This window comes from Tursiops truncatus, chromosome 4 (assembly GCF_011762595.2).
Source record: "Tursiops truncatus isolate mTurTru1 chromosome 4, mTurTru1.mat.Y, whole genome shotgun sequence".
In the NCBI taxonomy this organism is placed as follows: domain Eukaryota; kingdom Metazoa; phylum Chordata; class Mammalia; order Artiodactyla; family Delphinidae; genus Tursiops; species Tursiops truncatus.
This window is the reverse complement of record NC_047037.1, coordinates 78,364,235-78,386,357: the sequence shown is the minus strand read 5'-3', so window position 1 is coordinate 78,386,357 and position 22,123 is coordinate 78,364,235. Positions and strand designations below refer to the sequence as shown.

Sequence of the window (22,123 nt, the reverse complement as noted above, 5' to 3'; positions counted from 1 at the left end):
GGACTGGTTCGTCACAACATTTTGGAAGACCTTAGAAATGAACGACGCAGTCTTTCAGGAGTTTTTAAGTTACAAAGATATCTTGTTCAATCCCAATTCAAATATGGCAGGAAATAAGATAGTAGTATATCCCAAACAAACGCACTTCAATGCCATCAGGAGACCCATCCCACAAGTGACATCTCGCATATTTGTGCTGATCCCCACCCTTCCCCCCAAATCCCCGCAACTGGTAAACATGTTAAACTAGTTTACAAATATTAGCTAAGCACACCACCACAATAAGAAGTAAATAAAGAGGACCAGACTTTATCCAATATAAATTTGTTTTTATTGAAGCAGCAGTCACATGACTTTATATCTAGCCTTTAGATTAGGCCTGACAGAGTGAGCCAGCCCTAAAAAAAAATGATGTTTCTTTTTGCACTAAGAGACATAACATGTTTACATACATCATCCAGTATTGGAAATGAGCAGACTCAAACACGTGTTGGTTACCTGGGAGGTACAGCCCCACTGTTTGTGGTGTTCATATAATTCACAGATACTCCCAAAGACCATTACTAATGGGATGAAAGTTAAAAGAAAATACAGCTACACCAAACCATGAACACAGTAATCAGACAGCAGCTTATACACATTTTAAAAATTCGTCCCTTTCAGGGATGTATTCTTTCTTTTCAAAGCAGTGTCTGCAAAACTTCCTCTACATCAAAGCCAAAGGTTTCCAAGATGGAAGCTGCACCTGTTGGGGCTATACAATGGAATAAGATCATTTGAAAGAAGAACTAGTGTTCACATCTTGATTTTTATAACAAAGATTCATGTTTCTCTAATTGGAGGAACGAAGTGGTGATGTGACTAAATATTGCAGTGGCAGAATAGGTAGGGTGAAGAAAAGAAGGTTGGGTACTGAAATAAAGACCACACACTTGTGAATTTTAATTTCATTTCCAGGCTAACCTACTTTTTATTTAATGCAAATTACAGTACCAGTTAACTATTTCCAAACCAAGTCACATAGAACGAAATGTATTTACAAGGGAATGGGGAAAGGGAAAAAAAACATTGAGCATACTTTTCACAAAAAAGTTTATATTTAAAATGAAAAAAAAAATCAGTCACAGAGGCATTCAAGTAGTAATAATGTTATACAGATTTTGCTTTTCCTTTATATCAAGACAGATTTGCACAAGTGTTTGCAATAGTTTGTATACAACCCACAGTCCTTTATATATATATATATATATATATAATAAATTTTGTTTTTTAGATTTGATTTTAAGATGGAAGTGGTCACGCTAATTGGTATGTGTACAGGCCCAAGTGATCCATCGGCAACACATTTATGAATGCAAATTTTACAGGCAAGCACATTTTCATACATCTATCTGTATCTGCCTGTAGACAGATATAGTAAGAAAAAAAACTTAAAAATTAACACAAGGAAGTCTACTTTGTCAAGCTAACCCCTTATGTACTGGTTGTCATTTTGCTTTTATTGCAGAGGTGCAAAACGGAGCAACAAACTTGAATAAAATGTCATAACCCTTGTGAAAATAATCCAAACCCCAGGGATTACTTTCAAAGCCTCTCAAACATAGACCTTAGTCTGGGACTCTACTCTGCTTCTAGTTGTTTCTCTTACTTTCAGTGGCTCAGGTTTCTATTAGAAAAGACAGATTTTATTGTAAAGCATGCTTAGTTTATTTTTCTGTATAGGGGAGAAAGTGTTCGACTCTGTGATTAGATGATCACTAACATGAACAAGAAGAATCAGATACAATTTTGGTTTAAAACAAAGAAAAATCCCCAAAGTTCTGGGAATCTGGCACTGGCCAAACTTCCTTTGGAAGATTCCAAAGTTAAATCCCTTAAAAAGGAAAGGGAAAAAGAAATGAAATGCCAGTGTCTTTATATCCACAGGGATAGAGAATACAATAGTCCTCTCAGAAACCTTTGCATTGGTGCAGACAAGATGACTGGTTAGGCAGGCTTTGTTAAAACACAAATCAAAAATACGTGTCTAAAAATTAAGAGGACTTAAAAAAAAAAGGACACAGCACGTTGCTGGAAAGAAGGTGCAGTCTTCTGCCTTGCTGGAATGAACACGTGATATTTCAAAAATAGCAACCTTTGGTTTGGTAAAGTTTTTTTTATTCTACTCAAGACATATGGAGTACTTGGAGGCAAAACAAATTTGATTTTTTTTCTTTCGAAAAAGGCCTTCATGATGTGCACACAGTAAGAATTAAACTGATTTTTTTCAAAGATAAATTAAAATGACATTTCATTGAACAGGGGTAGAGGTGGCAGGAGGGAGGAAAGTTCCCTTGCGAAAACAACAGTCCTCATCATGCGGGCAGCAATTGTGCAGCAGCCACTAGGAATTGCACCACAGCATTTTAGACCACTCATGTATCAAAACTGATACATTAAGAAACTTTGATTCATAAATCTAATTCTCTCTCTATTTCTTTCTCTCATTTGGGAGGGAAGTAGACAAGGAGGAGAGAGAGAGAGAGGGTGGAAGTCTCCCGGAATCTGCTGTTTGTAAGACCCATGGTTAGGGTTTGGGGACAGAGACGAGCAAAATCTAATCTATTCAATATCCTCCAGCTCTAGGGCTCCCTGGCACTACACTAAGTCCCTGGATGGACCGAGTGAAATGAAACTGGTCACTGCAACTGAGGAGGAAACAGATGTTCAGAACCAAATCAAAGGCAGGGCTTAAATGAAATGAGATTATGAACATGGTTTCCTCTTTCCACTCCTGAGCATGGTATCACTGAAATTAACTGTGGAAGGGGCAAAGATAATGTGTTATGAGTGAGCTATTATTTCAAAGGGAAAGGGGCGGGACAGGGAGACATGGATAGAGAAACCAATTAAAACTTCCAAAATGAAAAACAAAAAAACAAACACATGGAAGCGAAGGCACTCCAAACTATATAGATACACTATACATTGCTAGAGTTATTGTTACAATAATACAGGCCGGTACCTACTGTACAGAGTTAAAACTATATGGCTTTAAAAAGCTCGTCTACAATTTGTCTGATTATTAAACAGAATCACTGCCCTGAACAGTAACTTTTTGCTCATTAATAACAGTTCCTGGGTCCACATATTTACATACAAAACAATAAAACTTAAATTTAAAAACATTGAAAGAAAATATAATGTACAAGCTTGAATTTGGTGAGGAGCTTTTTATTATTATTATTATTTACAAAAAGATATTCAGAGACCTGGATCTCACTTGTATAAAAGAGTTCTGTGATCCCGCCATGATCCTTGAGAAAGAAAAATCATGCACCTCAGCCCTCACACACACACACACACACACACACACACACACACACACACACACACAATAAAATAAGAGAAAAGCATCTGACTTTTCTCTCTTCTTCTCTTACCCCATTTGTGGGGGGAAAGTGTTTCCTAAAACAAGCACAGATTTTTATGGACTCTAGCAAGTATACCAAGTCCAGAGTAGTGTCTGTGTCCAAATGTTTGGCTGGGCAGTTTGGTCTGAAAGTAGGTCCATTCCTTTGTCACAGACCTGCTGTCCAGCTTCTTTATAAATCTTTTCTGAAAATGGTCTATCAAAGCCATTCCCTTTAGGAATTATGCTGCCAAATACTTTGATTCAGACTTCTTTCAAATCTTAATTTGCTCTCGGAAGCTCATGATGCAAAGTAAAATTCAATTTGATTTGGTTTGACTGAGTGTGTTTCCCTTCTCATGAACTCTGATATAACCAGAGGCTTGAGAAACGCTTCTGTGGCTTAAGAGCTTAGCCAGACAGTGAGTGAAAACTAAGATGGCTCACCGTTGTCTCTCTGGGTACTGGTTCATGTCAGCAGGCAGTACGACTCTCTTGGAGAGTCACACACACTTTGTTAAGAAGCAGGACAGGGTGCCGGGACCTGCACGAGGGCTGCCGAGACACTCTACTTCCAAATCACCTGGAGGGCGAGACCCCTAACATGTCCTAAGGTGGCAACAAGGAGGGTGAAGGGAGGTTACACACAATCTGGGGCTCAGCTCTGCAGCCCTACAGTTATCAGCTAACCTTGGAAGGTGTATGGGGAAGGAAGGAAGGTAGGCGGGAAAGGCGGCCATCACTCAAGTGATCTTTAAATGTAAAGTACAACTGATTGTGCCTTAAAGATTCATTAGGTCAAGTAATGGCCCATAAGCACCAAGGTGACTAAGGTTCATTTTAGAGTATATAAGGCCCGCATAGATGTCAACCTTAAACATATAAACCAAACTAGTTGTGAAAACCTATTTCCTCACTGCCAACATAATCCTTCAATTCTCCTTGCTTTCCAAGGAATATTGCTTTTTCTTCAAAAACAGAGACTGATTCTTACACTGTTCACTGATTATACAAAGAATAACAGAAACAAAAATTCTTAACTGGGTTTGGGGGGAAACATTCTTCTCATGCTTCAACCAGTCAATTTTGATACTGTGGACAAAAACAAACAAACAAACAAACAAAAAACCCAAAACTAAAGGCAGTATTGAATCTATGTATATAACATATATACACACATTTATATAATCAGCTTTCCTATAAAGTCAGCAGGTACAAGTGACTGTTTATATCATTTTGATGTGTAGTTTTTAATATTCCTACCATCTAAAATTATAATGGTCTATCTCACATGCATCAATAAATAAAATTTAAAAAGCATGAGGTTAAAAAGGCTGAAATTAAATACAGATTCTAGATTTGGATTTAAAATCAGAACTATATGCAGAATGTGGCACTTTCTGCAAGCTCATTTTGCAATTAAAAAATATGAAAAATAAGCCAGTAGACTGTTACAGTTCACATTATTTAACTGTGATGTCCTCTCAAGTGTATCTTTCCAAGGGAAGCAACTTTAGAAAAAATCTGGACAAATTCATCCAGTGGTGAGACCTGCCCCTGGCCTGTCCCCTTCCTCCAGGTTCATTAGCTTTTGACCTCTGCAGTCAGAGGGGCCAGCTCAGCACCCTTTTTAGTCTCCTCCTAGGTCACTAGATTAAAACTGTACTAAGATTTATAGAGAACCTTTGGTCAGGCAAACAAAGATCCACACACAGAGCACACACGCTCCTCCTTTGACAGCTTCCTACGTAAGTTTCTTCACCACTAGCACTGATTAAGAGCAAAATAAAACCTTGACAAATCAATTAAGAATTTTCCCCTTATAGATTCAAACTTTATTGACCTCCAGGGTTACAAATGACACACATTTCCTTTTTTGTCTGCCACACCTGCCATCAACATGCCAAAGGCATGTCTTCAAGTACCCGAGGATATGGATTAATTTTACAAGTGACATTTAAGTCCCCATTGAGTTACACCTGCTAAGCTCCCAACCAATTTCAAGCTGTGCACTATACCCAAGTCTTACACTTGACTTTAAAAGAAAACGAAGTTCAAAAAAACTTCCGCACAGAACAAAGTTTTCTTCTTTTGTGGAAGGGGCATGAGGCAGGAGTCCTGTTTTTAAAGTATACAACAGCAGACTTTTGATAAAAAAAAGATTGTCGTGGGAGAGAGACTGTGTGTTCTAGTGCCCCGCTTTCCCCTCCCCACGACCCCTCCCAACCCCTGGGTCTCCCTCAAAGTGAGAATACAATGAAATTGGTTTGTATTTATAGATATTTTACAAGGTTAAATAAGAACAACAATAATAATAAAAAAATTGAACACTAAAATGAACAGGTTTTTTTTCTCTTTTTAATTTTCTTTCCAAATGTGACCAGTGTTGCTGAGTGACACTCAAGTAACTGGTGGTTTTTCCTGTGCAGCTGGCTGCTCGGGACTGTTCAGGTGGAGTTGGAAGCTGATGCGGAAGCGGCGTTATTGGTCTGTCCACGGTCTCCAGCATTAGCATCTGCAAATCAAAAGCCCCAAGAGAGAGCATGAACAATGCTGTAACACCCCAGAGAGAAAAGTACGTGGCCTCAACTGCAGGCTGAGAGCTATATCTGGAACGTTGTTTTGAATATGGCCAATACTACGAAATCTGAATTTTCTTCTGCTTAGAGTTAAGTATGTGCGTTGGCCAGGTCTTGGTACAGAGAAGACGGCATCTTTCAGTAAGTTACAGACTCAGGGAGCCAGAGACCATTTCTGTCAAAGCTCTTGCCACATCTGGGATTAGCAGAGCATGAATACTCAGCTGGACTCTAGCTCACTTGAAAATAAGTGGACAGTGTACAGCTGTGAAAACTTGCTAAAAATTCTGAATGGTGTTACACTATGCCATCTGCTTGAGTGGGTGAATGAGTGGGGCAGTGAAAGTAATATGGGTCAGTGGTGATGGGAGAAGCACCAAGCATAAATCAAACTCAGCTGCTTGCTTTCTAGGTACAGTCCCCCTTCGTTATTCATACAAATGGAAGACACAACCAGCAAAAAGGAAATTTCAGCCATTGTAGTACCAATTCCCTTATTCAATTCAATAAAGCATCTTATAGTCAAATGTCTTAGCACTTGAGCTTACTTTACCTAATCCTTTAAAAATACATATAACTTTACAACTAACTTGAACCCCTGCCCCCCCCACTCACACTTTTTAAGGTCCATTATTATTTCACAGCCTCCATTAACATTTACACAGACATTTAACTGTGTCCAGACTGGCTCTCCATCTCCGGTAGGCAAGATACTACTGTTTCAGTGGCTTGTCAAGTGGCATCCCTGTCATCACACACGTGACTGGGAATATACTGCTAGGCAAATTTTCTCTCAAAAACTTCACACTAAGCCCTGAGCAAGAAGGGAGGTGGCTTGACTGAGATGGGCAACTTCCAAGAGCCATCGCCCTAGAAGTCCACCACCCTTGGCTATCAAGGCTAGGGACACCAAAAAACAGACTCAGAAGTTTTGTCTCTCTCTCAAGACTGCAGCTCTCCTGTATCCTATGTTGAGTAGAGTAAATGTTATGGTTGAAGGCAACATTTGGTCTTTGGATCTTTCTACTTTGAATTTTTTAATTGAGCAAGAAACAAAAGACCCCAAGGATACACAGCAACTGTAGCTTAAGGAACTCTTAAGGATTAGCTATTCAGTTTATCATTTTGATAGCCACTCTTTAAAAACTATACTTCCTTCCTAAATTCCCATTGTTCCTCAAAACAATCTACCCTTATATACATTTAACTCAGCCTTTGGGGAAAAAATGTTTATATCTCTTAATAAGAATGGTTGTGTTTAATTCATTTTACTTCCTTCAAAACATCTATAGCACTATTTTCATGAAAATAAGCACAGACATTATGACATCAGGATCCACACGTTAGTTTCATATTGCCCATGGCATGGCATCATGCTAACTTATCTGCATGGCACATGGACAGGTGGCAAGAGAGGGTATATGATATATAGCATATAACCTAGTCTCCAAAGGCAGGCAAACAGCCCTTCCCAATAATCAGTCAGTAATTGTACTAATACCTCATTCATTAACTCTTGGTTTTTCCTGGATATGCCCTACTTAGCAGGAGTTTTATTCTCAATGATCATCCAAATTCTGTGCATCAATAACCTAACATCAATTCCTATCCAGGCCACAGGTTCCTATAAGGCTTTCTCAGGAAAAATGTTCATTTTCATAATTTAGGGACAGGCTACATTAAAAACAACACTCCTGAGAAAGCCTGGAAGGCACAGAGATATTTCAGAATTATAATGCTCCTCACAAACCCATGCTTATTATTGCAGCATTTCTCATGTTTTGGATGACACTCAGAACCTGCATGATTATCATCAAACAGCACTTTCCTCTCATTTTCAACATGTGAAGATGACAGGTAAAACTGTCACATTCTGGTCTTCCTCAGGACTTAAGAGATCAGCACACATACCAGCAGTGTTAGCAGCTCTGGCTATAGCAGCCATTAGCTATTGGCAAACATTCACCAAGGCTCCTCTACATTGCCAGCCCATTACATTAATTTACTCTTTGGCAATATCTTATTTAGCTACTAATCTGCTATTGTCCTTTCAGCGGCTATTACCTATGAGCTTATGACATTCCCAAAACTAGTCTTCCCTTCCTTGGATAAATTCAAAGGCTGCTTGTATGATCATAATAAAAAGCATAAGTCTTTTAAGTGGGCATATAACCAGAAACAAAATCACGTTCTGAATAATAAAAAACATTCATATTCCTCAGGTTTGTAATTTAATGATCTCTTATTTTTCTTTGAATTATTTCCAAATCACCTAATGAGTAAAATTTTAACAGCTAATTATTTTGATTACAATTATCCTTGATATCACAGGATAATATAGTCACAGCACTGGACTCATTCATCAAAAACAAACAAAAACCCTATGCCCTGTGCAATGAACTCTACTTAAAATCAAATTATACATGTCTTTCCTGAGAAAGGAGAGTTCTCCGCTTTTCAGAGGGAGACAAAGCACAGGGAGGAGAAAAGCAAAACAAACAAACGTGGCTCTCCATAAACTCAATAGTAGCTCCAACAGACTGCCTGGTTTGCTAAATGAGCAAAACTATGTTTTTGAAGTTCTTCTTGGTACATGCTTATTTTGATCTCACTGTCAAGTCTGTAAATTTATTTTACAGAGTTGAATCTGAATATGGACCCTCTATAATAAAAATGTTCATTAATTTAAAATTCTGATAAACTGTCACTAGACTTAGATGTTTACTGCAATTTCTGTAACTTTTCTTCTCAAGCATTTAAAACAGTAACTTTTTTTTGACATTCTTTTTTTTAAATATTCTTTTCCGTTACAGTTTATCAGACCAGATATTGAATACACTTCCCTGTGCTATATAGTAGGACCTTGTTGTTTATCCACTCTATATGTAATAGTTTGCATCTGCTAATCCCAAACTCCCAGTCCATCCCCCCCAACACCCCTCCCCATTGGTAACCACAAGTCTGTTCTCTATGTCTAAACAGTAACTCTTTAAAAGCAGCAAAGCTCATTTTGCCTCTCCTTCATTCCCTTCCCTTTACATATGTACTGGTAAAAGTGATGCAACCTGGCATTATGATTTAAACTAAGATCTTTTGATTATAAAGGATCCAACTATGAAGAGTCAAAGATTGACTATATAGTCTCTTGTTTTCAGTCTTGAGATGCTCTTCTGAAGTTCACAGTGATATATCTTCCTTAAATCTAATCCAATTTCACAAAGTTGTACAACTTAATAACTGTGTGATTTTGGAACAAGTTATTTAACCTCTCTACCCTCAATTTCCCCATCTGTAAAATGGTGATAATACCACCCATCTATGTAATAAGGCCTAAGAAGTGCTTAGTAATTGTCCAGTAAATGGAAAGGTAAAAGAGACACCTAGAAATACAGAGATGTATAGTTTAGTGTGAGTGCAATAACCACCATCACCACCACAGTAAGTATCAGTGGTAGCAGCTGTTGACATCTGGGTGCTTACCAATGTGCTAGACATCATACTAAGTATGTTGCAAGCATGTCATTTAGCCTACAAAGCAAGAAACAGGTACAATTATTGCACCCATTTTGCAAATGGGAAAAAATGGATGCACAAAGCGATGAGATAATGTGTCTAAGGTCACAGAGCTAACAAGTGGAGAGCTGAGCACAGAGGGAACAGAGGAAGAATATGATTACCTTTATGCCTATAGGAAACAAGCAGAAAAGATTTCCTAGCAAAGGGAGAAGAGAGGACTTTCATTCAGGCCTAACCTCTACATAATCCAGTGTGATTTCCAGAAGTCTATTTCTATTAACTAAAGAGTTACTACATTAAAACAGGTGAATTTATAATATGAAGAATTAAGAGGATGGCTATTTTATTATCTAATTTTCAAACAGTCTCTATGGGGTATACAGAGATACAAGTGTTTTGGAAACAACTGTAGAGCTGATATTTCACTGACTTCCAACATTCCTAGAAACCAATGCTCATTACCACCCCTCTGATACTGCTGCACAATAAACCAACTAACTAACAAACCAAACGAAGGATAGACTTGAGGGAGAAAGGAGAGAATAATCAGTTTTGGGGGAGGAAGGTATAAGACCATTCTTTTACATTGTGGTAGCCACCCTCGAAGATGACTTCAATGAGTCATGCACCTCTTGATGTCCATGCCCTCATGCAGTCCCCTCCCCCAGTAAATAGGGATGACCTGTGTAACCAACAGGATATTGCAGAAATAATGGTGCGTGACTTACAAAGTTAGGACGTAAAAGACACTGTGACTTCCACCTTCTCCTCCTTGGATTGCTTGGCCTAGGGGAAGCCAGCTGCCACAATGTGAGACACTCAAGTAGCACTACGGAAAGGTCCACGTGGTGAGGGACTGGGCCTTCTGCATACAGCCAGCTCAGAGTCACTAACCACACGAATGAGCCATCATGGAAGTACAGCTTCCAGCCCCAGGCAACCAGCCTTCAGATGTCTGAAGCCCTGGCTGACATTTTGGCTACAACCTCATGAGAAATCCTGACCGAGAATTATACAGTTAGGCTGCTTCTGAATTTCTGACCCATGAAAACTGTGTGAGATACTAAATGTTTATTCTTTTTTTTTAATGTCTTTTTTGTCTTTTATTCGTTTTTAAAAATTTATTTATTTTTTTACTTTTGGGTCTTCGTAGCTGCATGCGGGCTTTCTCTAGTTGTGGCGAGCAGGGGCTACTCTTCGTTGCAGGCTTCTCACTGCAGTGGCTTCTCTTGTTGTGGAGCACGGGCTCTAGGTGCTCAGGCTTCAGTAGCTGTGGCTCGTGGGCTCTAGAGCACAGGCTCAGTAGTTGTGGCGCACGGGCTTAGTTGCTCCGTGGCATGTGGGATCTTCCCGGCCCAGGGCTTGAACCCGTGTCCCCGGCATTGGCAGGCGGATTCTTAACCACTGTGCCACCAGAGAAGCCCGAAATGTTTACTCTTAAGCTGCTAAATTTTGGGGTCTCTTGATACACAGCAATAGATAACTAATGCATACATATAGGTCAAATAACTTAAATGCCAGTTAGGGTCTGTGTTCACAAGCCCATGAACCAAGTCCCTCTACAAAATTAGGTATGCTCCTAATAAACTGTACAAGCAAGAAAGATTGCATCAGATGTTCAACTGTTTTTTCCCTAATGCTGAGAAGAGTCTATGGTTCTATGACTTTTGTATTGGATATGGCAAAGGGAATTTGTGCATGTACTGTATTGAGACCAATTTTACTCTGTGTGACTTCAGATGTAAAAATGACAAGTTGGGCAATCCCATAGTGAAACTAAGGGTGAAGCTCTAAGGTATTAGGTTCCCAACAGAGTCCACCAGGCTGCGATTTTTGTCCTAAATTTTTATGTACAAAATTCCATACCTGATACATATATTTTTCAGGAGAGGATTCACAGTTTTATTCTCAGATTCTCAAAGATCTGTAAGAGTTGCTACATAATCGAGTCATGGATTTGATGGGCAGCTGTCTCAATTCCGAGGAAACTGCATCATCTAGCTGCTCAGGCGGTCAACCAAAAGTTCTTACCTCGATTCTTCACTCCCCCACCCCCGCCAATGCATCAGCAAGTCCTGTCCATTCTCCCTCCAAATGTGTCTGATCAATGTGTAAATGGGGAGGGGAAGGAGAGTGAATGGAAGGTCCCACATTTACAAACTGTCACCAAAAGGTTTAAATAGAAAAGCAGAAAACAAGGGAACAGGTCAGGAGGAAAGGACAGAGAATAAACAAAGGAGCTGGGGTTCCTAAGACTCTGCTCAGTATCCCAGAACTATGGGTCTATAAAAGTTAAAACCTTCTAATTGATACAAGTGTTCATTGTCTGGCTCAACAGCAATAATGGAAATGTTTTATCTGCACTCTCTAATAGGATGACTGCTAGCTACATATGGTTATTTAAATTTAATTGAAATTAAATAAAAATAAAAATGTAGTTCCTTATTTACCCTAAACACGTTTTCAGATTCTCAAAAGCTATAAAATCATTATTGGCATATTAGTAGAAGAGCGTATTTCAGATATATCAAATCCTTTTTGTGCTTTACATGTACTTTACAAGTATACTTGGGAACTTTAAGTATACTTTTATTTCCTTATTTCCTTTATTATGCTCTCCCAAGCCTATATTATGTATTTCTATTCGCCAGCTATCCTGCTTTTATAGCAAGTTAGAAATGTCTCATGACAGGTCAACTCCTCTAAAAGATAAAGTTTTGGAGGCCTGGGCCACGCTGTTTGTACTGTGTAGCTAACTCAGGATGTTGCTATTCAAGCTGTTCCAAGTGGAAATGCCTCTACTATAAAACTATGTCTCAGACATTCATGTTATTAACTGACACATGAACAAACAACACATGAACCATTACTCACAGAGAAGTAAAGGTATACCCCAAAGTTACATTTAAACCGAAATCATAATCCACACTAATGAAATCAAAGTAGTATCAGTATTAAGGAAAAGGATTCAATTTTCACTTTTCTCTTTATACTGTGTACTATGATTTTGACAATTTTGTGTGTGTCATAATGAGGGAGAGGGAGGGGAACCACTCCTCAGCAAAGCACCATCACCTCTCATGTCATATTATTCCAAGGAAAAGGCGTGGCACAAGACTCCATGGTGGCTTCAGTCATTTAAAAAATAGAACTGAAATTCAGGTGCTAGTGAGTCAATCAATCCAGCAGCAAACCTGGAGGGCTTATCAACAACACTGTTTATACTTGATCTGCCAGCAGTAGAGGTCTTAGCTGCTGTGAGTTCAGGGGCAGAGCACATTTCAATTAAGAGGCTTGGTTGTTCAGGGTAAAAAAACTGAAGGCCATGGGGACACAGGATATATTTTCATCTTTTAAGTTAAAAGACTTAGCTTAGGAACAAAGAATAAAAAAAGGCATATGAATATAAACAGGTAACTTCAGGTAAGGAACTGAGGAACACCTGAAGAATACCCAGAAGAATGTCTTATAGGACACTCACCAACTTAATCAAGAAGGTTTTATTACATTACTTTTGGAGGAAGAAGGAAAAACCCAGGTAAAATTTTTGACTTAATAGGAAAGAACATGTTTTACATAAAAAGAAGCAATTTCCTAGAAGTGATACTTAGCACTGCTCTGGTGAAAATAATGACAAAGATGGTTTGACTTTAGATACCTATACGCAAACTCACTATGTGAACTTGAAATTCTAACAGAGGGTAGATATAGTCTCATCGGTGTCAGTGAATTTGTCAAACTGGCACATATGGATGGAAGTCTGTATTTCAAACACAGAGCCAATAGGAGGAAATGGGTATAGCACTGTACCTACACCCATCTTTTTCATCTGCTAAGTTGGTAATGCATAAAAATACACGTGTGCACATGCACTTTGCACCTCCCCCACCCCACTCTGGGCTGGCTAGTGTTGAAGTAACAGAGAAGTGAAAAAATATGTGCATTACCACTGTAGACTGGGACAAACTTTCTGGAAGGCAATTTGACAATTTGACAAAAAAAAACTTCCTTATATCTTTTGACTCAGGAATTCTTCTAAAAACTGGGACACAACCCAAATGTCCAAGAATAAGGAATTAGTTAAAGAAATTATGGTACAGGCTTAGAATACTGCTTGAATACTAAAGTCATGTACTCCCCTTCCCCCAAATAGCATAAGTCCATTAAAAAAATGGGACAGAGTTATCTCTGTCCACTGATAACTAGACTAAAATATATTAAATAGTGTTACCTTAGATTTTCTTTGGAAGTGAGAATATGGAGAGTCTTATTTTCTAAAATAATTATATACTGTATTTTTAATAGAGAAAAATCCTTGGGTTTTTTAAAAAAGTTATATATTTTTATAAAATTCCACATACATTTAGGTTAAGACAAAGAGAAAATAGACAGGAAAGAGTTTGGAAGATGAACACCTGAGGGCAACACTGTGGGTTCTGCAGCTAGACAGGGTATGGGTGCAGTTTTCCCAGAGCACACTATACAAGTGCCACAGAGGAAAAGGGTAATCATACTTGGGGGTTGCGGGGGGATAAAGGGATGGTAACCATCATTTTAGGAAAGTAAGTATTTGATACACTGACTTAATTTAACATGTTATTTTTCAAAATCAGTGGAAACAAACAATGGGAGAAATTACTCTGGGTTTAATTCTGCCCAGCTAGAAAAAATTGTCTGGTGATGTAGAAGGTGACAGGGTGACAGAAATTCTGGGGTAAAAATAACTGTAATAGTAAGAAAAAGGGATCACTAGCCCTGGCTAAACTGAAACATGACTTTAGCAAAATGCATTTCAAAAAGTTCAGGAAACAAATAGGTATGATTTTGTAGTTACAGTCTTCAAAAGGGGTTAATAACTGACAAGAAATAGAAAATTATGAAAATCAAAATTCTGACCAACCAAACAATTGCACATACTCTCAATGCAAAATAAAAGGAGAAGAACCAAAGAAACCAACTAAAAGGGTTTTCTTTGATGGGCTCATAATTTAAAAAGTAGGGCACACATCCCAGGAAGAATAGAAAATAAAAATGTGCACTTGTCAGAACAGGCCAGATTTGGTTTAAATGAGGTAACAGCAAAGGGTTTCAAAGCAAGATCAAAAAACATTAAGCCCCCTGACCAGGTAAAAAGACAGAGAAGACAGACCTTGTCCAACTCTTATCATGATTCCCTTTTCTGTTAGAAGGGTTTTCAACCTGGAAAGGATATAACAAAAATCCTAATAAACAAAATGCAGCCCGATGAAGGTGAGGGAAATCTATACATTTTAAATGTCTTTAAACCCAGAATCTATAGTCCAACAAACACATTCTTAAATGGATTACAGAAATTCAGTTTACAAATATTTAAGCACTAGAAATTTCCTTAAGTCTTAAAAAAAAAAAAGATTTCATTTCCATCTTTGACAGTTTCTTTTTTGATGGAAAAAATCTGAAAGTTTTCTTGACAACAGCAAAGCATTTAACTTAGTTTTCATAACATTATTATATAAATGAGTATTGTAAGGTTGGTCTGTAGTTAAGAGACCAGTTATTCAGAGACCGTCAGAAGAATAATCCCTAGTAAGCGTTGCATAGTCCCATTTAACTTATTTTATCAGTAACTTCGGTAAAGGCAAAAAAACAAAACAAAACAAAAAACTAGTAGGCTCTGCCTTGTCCTGTTTAATATATTCTATTAGTTGCTTGGATAGAGGCAAAAAATTGATGTGTTTATGAAATGTGCAGATGACAAATAATTGTATAGAAAACCTAACATCCTGATACTTTAGAACATATTCAGGATTAGGATTTAAAATCCTCATTAGTGGGGCTTCCCTGGTGGCGCAGTGGTTGGGAGTCCGCCTGCCGATGCAGGGGACGCGGGTTCGTGCCCCGGTCCGGGAAGATCCCACATGCCGCGGAGCGGCTGGGCCCGTGAGCCATGGCCGCTGAGCCTGTGCGTTCGGAGCCTGTGCTCCGGAACGGGAGAGGCCACAACAGTGAGAGGCCCGCGTATTGCAAAAAAAAAAAAAAAAAAAAAAAAAAGGAAAAATCCTCATTAGTATGGAGGGGATACTAGCCATCATTAAAATTTGAAGGACTTTTGCGTGTAAGAATTGGGTTGGTTTTCTATAATCCCAGAGTAGGATCACTGAATGAAAGAGGATTTCTAACAAAGTGATACAAAGATGGAATGTGTTACTGAATATTCCAGTTACTGAATATACACAAGCATGAGACACTAGTTCTCAGTAGATAATAAGGAGGGTGAAATCAGTGGTTTTCAAATTTGTTTTAATAGCAGAACTATTGCACTGGAAGAAGACTAATATATACAAAGCAGAGAGAAAACTGCTCTAGCTGAAATTCCCAACCACATCTCACACTTAACTCAGGTGGCACTGGATCAGATTATCTCTAAAGTGGTTCGTATTTGATTAGCAAAACTATAATTCCTCAAGATGTATTACTCTAGATGGTCCAGATGAATGGTCTCCCAAATGGAATAACTTGGAGGATCTGTTGGGGGTGTGGAGAAAAATCAGGTATAAATATCAAAATAAGAAATTATACTTTATGGACTGAGAGTGGTATGTATACTTTTCAGGAGTTTCTCGTGTCAATCAGAGCCACAGTCAGATATAATGCCCCCAGGCACTGAGGTATTCTAAAAACAATTTAAAAGAATGAAAGTTTTTGAGGGAAAAAAACTCCCCACCACTAACAACATCCATACCCACTAATTTAACACAACTGTTTTAATTTCTGTATATTTGTATCTAGTTCCTATCCACACGCAAATACATATTTTGGCACAGTTACCAACATGGTACATAAGATTTTTAAGTTTTCTCCACATAAATTAAGATGAATATTTCCACAAATGTAAGTTTCATAATAATTGTCTTTCATGGTTACATACAAATGGAGATTTCATAATGTACTGAAACATTTTCCTACTGTTAACCATTCAGATCATATTGGCTCTCTTCTTTTGTTATTATATAATTATTCCTATTCATATCTCTGTACACGGTAGCTTTTTTTCTTCTATTAGATGTACCCTAAAGTTAAGATCCCTAAAGTGGGATTAGTGAATAAAAAAGTATGAACGCTGCTGTGATAGCTCTTGTACATAGTAATGCTTTCCAACAGGTCTTTATCCATTCATCTGCAGTCACTACCGGAACCTTGAATACAACGCATGGAAGAAGTAGTTGAAACATCTGCAAAAACAGTTTCCTCAGTATTAATCTCATTATACTGATAGAAGCTATCTTTACTATTTTCAAGAAAGGTGAGAAAAATAGCTATTACTGTGATATTCTATTGTACTGATCAAGGTTCTTTTGGAGAGGCTAGAGAATAACAACTATATATTCCTGGAGTAATCTCACCTTTAGGCCATGGAATAATAACCTTTATGCCACAATCTGGATAAGAAAAGGTTTACTTTCTTTGCTTTTCCAGAAGTAGCAATATAGAGACTAAATTGAGATTTCTGCCTACAATGTATTTAAAATTTAATAAGACCTAACATCTGAATACCATTTAATAACTTTGGCTACCAAAAGAAATTGACTAAAATCTAAAGCTTATTTCATGATAATATAGTCAGTATGATCACGGTTGATGGCATCTTCATCATTCTACTTTGCTCTTCTTCTGCTTTTATCCTACCTACTTTAGGATTTAGCTTTGCTCCCAGATCAACATAAATGTCACAGAACTCCATTCTTATTTAAGTCAGCTATAAACAACATAAAAGCTTCTGAGGCAGTCATCTAGGAGCCTCTGTATTCTGATGATCTTGCTCAAGATACAAACATGTTTGACAGAAGCTGAACTTCAGTGGTGCGGAGCACCAGCAGAAATGGTATTTTAACAGATCAGAAGATAATTTCAGGGCTATGCTTCTCTTCCAAAGTTGTTTCTTAGTGATCTAAATCCAATGTTAGATGACTAGGAGGCACATTCTCAGGCTAGTCAAAGTAGATATTCTGCTTCTTGTTGATATGGTTTTGTCCTAAACTAAAAGTGGCTCTATTTTCATGTATATCCTTCATTAAATTGACTTATACTAAGTAAGCCAATTGTTTAATTAGAGGTACATATTGCAATTAATTCACCCAAAGACATATTGGGTTCTATTGTGGTGCTGCACCTAGGGTGGGTGATTAGAAATTCTAATTTTGATAATTTTAAATTAGAAAAATTTCCAGGTTCAGATCTTCAAGGTCTGAAGCTTTGTAGCTTAACAGTTTACTTCTTCATACCTTGGAACAGACCCTGAAATGCTTTGTGAGGAAAGTTTCAGCCATGTCAGCAGGCATTCATTCCCTCACTGCTTGGGTGGAGAGATGGGGTGCCTATTTATTCAGGCGAGGAGAGTCACAGGTTCTTTCATAAGAATGATCCTTTTTCATAAGAGGATGGATGTCAACCTGCCTTTCACATGGCTGGTTTTTAACATTTCTGGATCTGTCCTTACTTGGCAATAACAATAATAAAAATAGTGTAGCAGTTTCCTTTCACTGAAAGTCTACCATGTGACCAGGCAAAGTGTTAAGCACTTTGTACATTTTATATCTTACTTCTCACAACTATATGTAGTGGGTATTTACTATTCCTGTTTTATGGATAAAGAAACTGAAGCTAAGAAAGACAACAAAGAGCATGTATATTTTAAGGTGTTACTAAAGAATATAACTTATACTACCAAATTCTTATTTAAAATATGTGTACACGCACAGACATATATATTTACATAAATACAGGTGGCCGTTAAGGTCATACAGTCAATCCCTTCATCTAGATGAGTATTTCCTGAGGTATGTTTGGTGACATTTACTTTGGCTTGCATTACTTTGGCCCCAAAGGAAACTGTTTTCCTTTAACTACACTGTGGTGGTATGCCTTTGGCTTACACTGAAGGGCATGAAGGGCACTTAAGAAAGTATCCAAATGGAACTCACCATTACATTTATTGTTGAAACTTTATTGTTGAGAATTTCATTTACTCTTATCTCTTATAGTACCAAATCTGTGGCCCTAAAGGAGACATACTTCTCAAACAGCAGAGTCAGAAACACTTTGCTTCTCCTAAGCCACCAGTGTGCTTTTAATCTAATGAACGATGGAAATTTTTTTTTTTTGCGGTACGCGGGCCTCTCACTGTTGTGGCCTCTCCCGTTGCGGAGCACAGGCTCCGGACACGCAGGCTCAGCGGCCATGGCTCACGGGCCCAGCCGCTCCGCGGCATGTGGGATCTTCCTGGACCGGGGCACGAACCCGTGTCCCTTGCATCGGCAGGTGGACTCTCAACCACTGCGCCACCAGGGAAGCCCCAATGGAAATTTTTAACAGATATCATTTCTTTATTTACTTTAGCCACTAGGAGGCTCAGAGAAATATGTGAAATCCTTTCTGATAACTATTAAGATACTCAAGGTATACATTCCTTTAATTTTAGCTCTGCCCTTAGCCTACTATTCCTCTATTAAATTCCTCATACCCTGATCTATTTCAACTTTAAAGTAAATTCTCAGGACCAAAGTCTAATGTCAGTTTCCATATTTATGTTGAAATTCGATTTCAACAGCTATAAAATGTATATACCACAAGAAAATATTTTTTGAGGACTGCTGTAACCTGTATCAAAGCAACATCAAAATCAGGTTACATACTAGGATCCTACCAGGCAGACAATTTGCCCAAAACCTTAGTTGCAATCATTAACTAGTTTAGTATTTCACATTAAGAAAATCATTTAAAATTACCCAAAACTTACCAATCATAATTCTCATTGTTATTCAGTCTAAAACAATTCCTAGAAACTAGATCAACAAGTAAATGTACTAGTTCGGGGTTAGGGCCTATTTAATGTTTTGAACAATCTGTGTAATCTAACGTTGGCCAGTGAATTATTAAGTTTATTAATAGCTCATCTAAGTAATTCTGTCTTCCTTCTAAATAGAGGTCATAGTTAAAAACAAAACCGAAAACAACCTCTATATTTTTACATTTATAAAATTCAAAGCACATTTCAGTACATAATTGATTTGTACCATATTACTCTAAGAGAGCACTGCCACTCATTTTACAGATTGAGAAAACTAATAAGACATTACTAAAACTAATAAAGTTCAAATGACTTTCTCAAGGTTAACATGTGCTGATGAAACTAAAACTAGAAAAGAGACCTTTCTTTCCAAACTTTTTCTGGCATGAAGACAGGTCACAGATTAGAATGAAATGTTTTAAATCCTTATTAGCAACATTCTAAAAGAATAAGATTGGACAGGAACAAACAACTCTGTGTCAGACAACATGAGAGAGATTTTGACCTCACTGTTGAATGCTAAGAACTAGTAATGCAAGATTTTATCTCTTGGAGCATAAACGCCCTTTGGCAAAAATGGGTCTGATCCAACTCAATTCAATGAAACAGATGATTAAATAAAAATGGAGTCAGCTCCTGCCTGACATTTGCGTTTTCGGTGGTGGTGGTGGTAGTGGGGTGTTGAGGGGAAGATACCAAATTCTTTGTGAGCCCAACTGTACTACCTACTATATTGCTAACTTCATTTTAGCTGTCCTTCCGAGGACCTTCAATTCACTCAAGGGTTGGGTATTTTCAAAATATCTGTAATGACAGTAATTCTCACTAAATCAGGTCCCAACATTAGCTAGCTATGGGACCAGCAGTGTACCTGAGCTCTAAGCTGAGAGACCATGTGGGCATTCTTTTCTTTTTGGATAGACAAGATTTAGTCATATTCTGATCTAAGTCTTAGCTAAATGTATTGGCATTGCAGTTTTAGCCCTTTCAAATGATTAAATTACACCAATCTATATTCATACTTCTTGAAAATTTGCCTCTCTAGTATATTAATATAATTTATATTCAGGGTGATGGAATTAAAGTGAATTATTTTCAATAATATTACATTTGTACAGACTGCTTTCTGCTATAAGCATCTCACTTCACATATTAATCAAGAAATTATACAGAAAGCATGACTTTTAAAATAACAATTATGGTGACATCACTTAACATTATTATAAGATATTTATACCTCATATATAAAGCATTTATGGGGTCCTTTTATGCTTTTTGGAAATTAAAGCAACATTTTATTCCCATTTAATCATTTGACTATGCTATGTTTTTGATACTTGGAAGGCACTAAATGTTCACATTCACCAAATGAGATAAAATGAAGACAAAAACAAAATATGTTTTTATAGAAGAGACTTATGTATTCTCACCTGAGGCTGCTGTGGTATTTGAAGGGGTTGAAGCAGCTGCTTGAATCCGAGCATGAGGAGGAATAAGGATGGTAGCTAGAGGTGGATTACTTGACAGTTCTAGAGAAAAGGTAAGACGCATGTGTTAGAATCCACTCTTAAATTTTATGTGAAACTATTTTATTGGTAACACTAACAGAAGATACAGCATTAAAACATTGGTTTAACAGAAAAAAAAGACATGATAAACCTACATCTGAAACTAAATCATGAGCTAGTAATTAACATATAGAGAAAGTCCACAGAAATGGTGTGATACATAACAAAGGCACTATCTGCTAAAATTAGGGTATCTCTGAGAACTAAAGATAGGCCGGGGAAAGGTACTGGTCAAAAGTTTGAGGGTAAGCATATTAATAAGATATATTTCCATCTTTTATTAACTTAAATATACTAGGTTTTCCCTTGGTGCTCTGACAGTATTTGACTGCAGGGATTGAGGGTGACAGTGTCACGGAAAAGAGAATATAATTGCAGTTTGTACTTCGGCATGCACAGACCAAGTTACTCGATAGCAGGTAAGATTTATCCAAACAGTAGTGGAAACGGGATTTAAGGAACACCTGTTTAAATTCTCATTGCTTTTATTAAAAATGTCTTTACTGAATTCTACTTTGCTTTTTAACTTAGTAAGATTATTACTTTTTAAAAGTTTGAAATACGCTTTTATCTGCACATGGAAAGTTTCTCTCTGTCAACTGTATACAAACTGGCTTTCTTTAAAGAATTAAGTTCTGTATATGAATCTTGAGAAAAAGATGATATTGGACTTAATAATGTAAACAACTACCGAGACATGGTGGTGAGCTTGTACATAAAATTATCTGGTGTTAACTTCCGATAATACGACTTCTTCTAGTCTGCCTGGGATAACCCTGGTTTATTCTTGTAGTTCTGGCATTTAACTAGTGAGTGCTTATTTCCACTCTAATAAGTGTCGCTATTAGTAATTCTTATTCCAATAATTTGAAGGCATAATTATACGACCGTACTAGCTAAAGGAAGATGTTATCCTCTGAGCTACAAGCAATTCACAGTTACGGCACGGACTAAAAAAAGTTAGGAAATAGTATTTTCTTTAAATTAAAGTAAAATTCACATAATATAAAATTAATCATTTTAAAGTGTATAATTCGTGGAAGTTAGTACATTCACAATGTTGTACAACCATCACCTGTACCTAGTTTCAAAATATTTTCATCACCCCAAAGGGAAACCTTTAAGCAACTACTCGCCATTCATCCCTCCCGCCAGCCCCTAGTAAGGGAAATATCGTTTTAACGCAGTACTTTACAAAGCCCCTGGCAATACTGATTTATTCAACTTGGTGCCTTAGTAGCTA

General features: G+C 37.5%; 1 protein-coding gene across 8 annotated transcripts in view; it reads right to left on the bottom strand.

Moving 5' to 3' along the window:
- Positions 1 to 308: 308 nt before the first annotated feature.
- Positions 309 to 22,123, bottom strand: part of GSK3B (glycogen synthase kinase 3 beta) — a 201,165-nt gene continuing 179,350 nt past the window's right edge. For 3 of the 8 annotated variants that reach the window (XM_019922437.3, XM_019922441.3, XM_033855790.2), the window contains 2 exons: positions 20,743 to 20,841; positions 309 to 754 (listed from right to left, as the gene is read on the bottom strand). In XM_019922437.3, coding sequence (XP_019777996.1) covers positions 681 to 754; positions 20,743 to 20,841 — 173 coding nt within the window. In that variant the 3' untranslated portion in view covers positions 309 to 680. The other 5 variants (XM_019922438.3, XM_019922442.3, XM_073804195.1 and 2 more) reach the window with 4 other exon arrangements.